Raw genomic sequence first — 5,220 nt, 5'->3', positions numbered from 1 at the left:
TATGACCATTTTAGCGATTTTCGACAAAAAAAGATTTTGAAAAAAATTCAATTTTTCTCAGGCAGACTATTTTATTGCTATTTCTTGCACAAAATACACCCAAAAGTGTAGAAAAAATTGACACCCAGATCCGAGTAGAGGTAGACCCCTATTATGACCATTCAAAATCCTTTGGTCAGATTTGAGATAGTAATATGATAAATGAGCCTAAATTTGATCTAAATCCATTAAAACCTGTTAAAGTTATCTTCTAAACAAAAATGGGATCCACACGCACACACACACACATCCGGACAATTGATTAGGATCTCATATAACATGTTTCTATAACGAGAAAAATTTGTTTCCGACACTTTGAAAATTTTTATAAACGTTAGGACTAAAAAACTTCCTCCACGAGGAAGCAAAATTAATGAAAACCTCATTTTGGAATGTAATTATAAATTATAAAAATTATATTTTCAATGAAACTGCGAATTTTTTTAGTTTTTTTATTTATACAGATATTGTTCTTGAAATTTACATGTAGATAATTGAAAAAAAGGCAAACATTAATTATAAATGCATTGCATTGCTTTCTGTTTTGCATATTAATTAATTATTGAATAATGTTTGAACAGTAATTATATAGCAAAATAGTCAATCCTCATAAAATTTAAATGAGCGAATGCATTTTGGTTCGATAATATTTGATATTATAAATCATTGTTGAATGTATGTCATAATTTTATTAAAATTTGAATTTTCTGTACACTTTCAATTTTTTTCTTTTTTAACAAAATGAAATTTTTTTTTTCTATTCTATTTTTCATTGTTTTTCTATTGTCACTGAATTTGAAATCTCCTTTTTTTAAATGATCCATTGTTGTTATAAATAAAAAATGAGTGTATTTATGTATCGGGGAATAAATTTTTTATTTAATTTAAAAAAAAACTTTTGTTATTCTTTTCAATATCTTAATTATTCAGTTTTATTGTTTGAGGTAATTTACATTAATGTGATGGCAACAGTTTCTATAAATCAGTAGTAAAAAATTTTTTTTTTAAATAGAATTAAATCATTCAATGAGAGCAACTGTGTAAATAATTCAGATTTAAAACAATTCATAGCTTTAAAAGAAGTTCAATATCGGTTTTTTTTTTTTGTAAGAGAAGAAATTATTACAAGCGTAGAAAAAAAAATAATTGTTGAATCATGAAAATTGTATTTTCCTTAATTCTGTTGATTCTGTGTTTGCAAGAAATTTTTGCACGAAATGGTATGTACTTTTGGGACGTATGAATATCTCGTAAAAATCACATTAGCTAAAATTTTCATTTGTATGAATTTAAATTGACAGAATTTCTTTTTATAGACGAATTTTCATTTTTTGAATTAGCATTTGGATTACTTTCTTTGTAAACGAAATTTTATTTAACATAATTTTTAGGTAATTTTTATTTAATATAATTTTTATTTTACCCAATTTTTTTGTTATCCAATTTTTTATTTTAAACAATTAAAATTTAAACCAATTTTAATTATTTAAAAATTCTGACATTAAACCATTCGAATCACTAAAATTCTGTTGAATGAGAATTTTGATAAATTGAAATTTGTTTAAATTTTAATTATTTAAAATAAAAAGTTGGATAACAAAATATTTGTTAAAATAAAAAATTGTGTTAAATAAAAATTACCTAAAAATTATGTTAAATAAAATTTCGTTTACAAAGAAAGTAATTGAAATATGCTAATTCCGAAAAATGAAAATTCTAAAAAGAAATTCTGTCAATTGAAATTCATACAAATAAAAATTCTAAATAATTTTCATAAAATATTCCTGTATAATTTCAATATTTTTAAATTTTCATTTAAAAAATTTATTTTCTGATTTGTAATTCTCAATTTTTTAGTACAAACCTCAAGTGATGTCAGTGATAAATTTCTGAGAATTGTATTACTTGACGACAATAATAATAATAATTTTGTAGACGATGAAAATGTTGACATTAAAGATTATCCCTGGATGGTTAGTGTTGTACAATATAGTGCATACAATAATAGATGGAATCATATTTGTGGTGGTAGTTTGTTGACGACAAATTTCGTTTTAACGGCCCATCATTGTTTACCAAATGATAAAAATAATCCCAATGTTCTATCAGTGCGATCGGGTTCAAGTTCTCGTTTTGGTGGTATTATACATTCAATAAAAAAAATAATTCCACATCCTCAAGGCTATGATGTTAGATATGATTTAGCAATATTGCAAATTTATCCAAGAGTTCAATTTTTGGGTGGTACTAGCTTACCCATTCAAATATTCATTGGAAAAGTGAATCCCGGAACTCATGGATTGATTCTTGGCTGGGGATATGCGCATTTATAGTGAGAGACGAATTTTTCATTTTTCAAACAAAGGGTCAAAATTTTTCCAACGAATCTTAATTTTTAGTGTTAAGTGGTTTTTTTTACTTCTACTGTGATTGAAATAAGTTTCTGAAGAAAATAAATTTTTTTATCAAACTACAAAAAATTGTTTAGAAACAATTGAAATTTTTATCTGTAACGATTTCTAAGGTAACGATTGTTATGGAAGCGATTGCTACAGAAATGGTTTCTGCGGTAACGGTTTATACGGTAACGGATTCTATAGTAATGGTTTTTTCGGTAACGGTTGCTGTGCAAATGGTTTCTTCGGTAACGGTTTCTATGGTAACGGTTTCTACGGTAACGGTTTCTACGGTAACGTTTTCTACAGTAACGGTTTCTTCGCTAACGGTTACTATGAAAATTGTTTCTTAGGTAACGGATTCTATGGAAATGGTTTCCACGGTAATGGTTTCTATGTAAATGGTATCTACGGTAACGTTTGCTGCGGTTACGGTTTAACGGATTCTACAGTAACGGATTCTATGCTAACGGTTGCTATAGAAATGGTTTCTACGGTAACGGTTTCTACAGTAACGGTTTCTTCGGTAACGGTTTCTATGGTAACGGTTTCTACGGTAACGGTTTCTACGGTAACGTTTTCTACAGTAACGGTTTCTTCGCTAACGGTTACTATGAAAATTGTTTCTTAGGTAACGGATTCTATGGAAATGGTTTCCACGGTAATGGTTTCTATGTAAATGGTATCTACGGTAACGTTTGCTGCGGTTACGGTTTAACGGATTCTACAGTAACGGATTCTATGCTAACGGTTGCTATAGAAATGGTTTCTACGGTAACGGTTTCTACAGTAACGGTTTCTTCGGTAACGGTTGCTATGGAAATGCTTTCTACGGTAACGGTTTATACGGTAACGGTTTCTGCGGCAACGGTTTTTTATGTAAATGGTTTCTACGGTAACGGTTGTTATGGAAATGGTTTCTACAGTAACGGTTTCTAAGGTAACGGATTCTATGGTAACGGTTGCTATGGAATTGGTTTCTACGGTAACGGTTTCTACAGTAACGGTTTCTTCGCTAACGGTTACTATGAAAATTGTTTCTTTGGTAACGGATTCTATGGAAATGGTTTCTACCGTAACGGTTTCTATGTAAATGGTATCTACGGTAACGTTTGCTGCGGTTACGGTTTAACGGATTCTACAGTAACGGTTTATACGGTAACGGATTCTATGCTAACGGTTGCTATGGAAATGGTTTCTACGGAAATGGTTTCTACGGTAACGGTTTCTACAGTAACGGTTTCTTCGGTAACGGTTGCTATGGAAATGGTTTCTACGGTAACGGTTTCTATGTAAATTGTTTCTATGGTAACGGTTGCTAAGGAAATGGTTTCTACGGTAACGGTTTCTAAGGTAACGGATTCTATGGTAACGGTTGCTATGGAAATGTTTTGTACGGTAACGCTTTCTTCGCCAACGGTTGCTATGGAAATGGTTTCAACGGTTACGGTTTGTGCCGTAACGGTTTCTACAGTAACGGTTTCTATGGTAACTGTTACCATGGCAACCATAGGAAATAAAAATTAAAATTGTTATTTATAACTTAAAAAAAAATTCTTTTCAAAATTTGTTTTTAACTAGATTTCTACTATTTTTTTTTATTATTATTTAAGACACAAAAATTTCATTCGTTTAGAACTTTAACGAAAAATTTGTTTTTTGTTTTTTATTTCCTAAAATTTATTTTGATTTCAGTAGAAATAAAAAAAAAAACGATTTTGAACAAAATAAAAACTAATTACTTTCTAAAAAATTTTGGTTACCCCATTTTAAGAAATTCTGATTCATCTTTTTTTTGTCCTTTTGTTATTTATAATTAAAAAAAAAAAAAAAAAAAAACAATGTCGAATACAAAAAATAATGAAAAATAATTTTCTAGCCCTCGAAAAGAAGTCAACTTTTTACAAAAAGCAGAAGTAACACTAATGAGTAAGGATTATTGCGAGAAATTTACTGGAAGGGGAGATTTTTTACTATGTTCTATGGAAACTGATGCTGGTGTTTGCTCGGGTGATTCGGGTGGTCCTTTAGTAATTGACAACCAATTAGCGGGTGTTATTTCAATTGGTGGATGTGAAAGTCCATCTCATGCCAATAGTTTTGTTAATATAAGTTATCATCGTGAATGGATTGAAAGTGTCATTGAACCAAAATTTTTTTAAATTTCATTTTTAATATTTTTTTTTTTAGAGAAAAAGAAAAAAAAATATCAATCTACATTTGAATTAGTGAGAATTTGTTAATTTTGATTCAAATTTTACTAAATTTTTACTAAAAAATGACTAAAAATTAGTATAAATTTTTACTAATTTTAAGTAACTTTGAGTAATTTTTAGCAATTTTTAGTAATTTTTAATATTAATAATAGTAAATATTACTATTTAACTTAGTAATATTTTTTTTATTAAAGTTTTAGTGGAAAAGTAGAAGAAATTTTTTATTATTTTTTTTAGTAAAATAATACTATTTGATTTAGTAATTTTCTTTTTACTAAAATTTTAGTGGAAAAATGACTAAAAATAAGTAGAAATTTTCACTAATTTTTAATAAAATGTTACTATTTGATTTAGTAATATTTTTTTTTTACTAAAGTTTCACTGAAATATAACTTAAAAATTAGTAGAAATATTCACTAACTTTTAGTATTAGTAACTTTGAGTAATTTTTAGTAATTTTTAGTAATTTTTAATAGTAGTATTGATAAATATTACTACATAATTTAGTAATATTTTTTTCATTAATTTTTAGTAACTTTTATTAATTTTTAATATTAGTAATAATAAAT

General features: G+C 27.4%; 1 protein-coding gene across 1 annotated transcript; it reads left to right on the top strand.

Moving 5' to 3' along the window:
• The first annotated feature begins 1,066 nt into the window (after positions 1-1,066).
• On the top strand, positions 1,067-4,723 carry LOC127281226 (trypsin-2-like). Its single transcript, XM_051304842.1, has 3 exons — positions 1,067-1,259; positions 1,897-2,371; positions 4,315-4,723. The coding sequence occupies exons 1-3, from the start codon at positions 1,196-1,198 to the stop codon at positions 4,595-4,597; spliced, it is 822 nt and encodes a 273-aa protein (XP_051160799.1). The 5' UTR covers positions 1,067-1,195; the 3' UTR covers positions 4,598-4,723.
• The last annotated feature ends 497 nt before the right edge of the window (positions 4,724-5,220 follow it).

Source organism: Leptopilina boulardi, unplaced genomic scaffold (genome assembly GCF_019393585.1).
Source record: "Leptopilina boulardi isolate dan_hultmark-lab unplaced genomic scaffold, ZJU_Lbou_2.1 LbouV2_266, whole genome shotgun sequence".
Classification (NCBI taxonomy): Eukaryota; Metazoa; Arthropoda; class Insecta; order Hymenoptera; family Figitidae; genus Leptopilina; species Leptopilina boulardi.
Note: the sequence above shows the minus strand (reverse complement) of the source record. Positions and strands in the feature narration are given on the sequence as shown.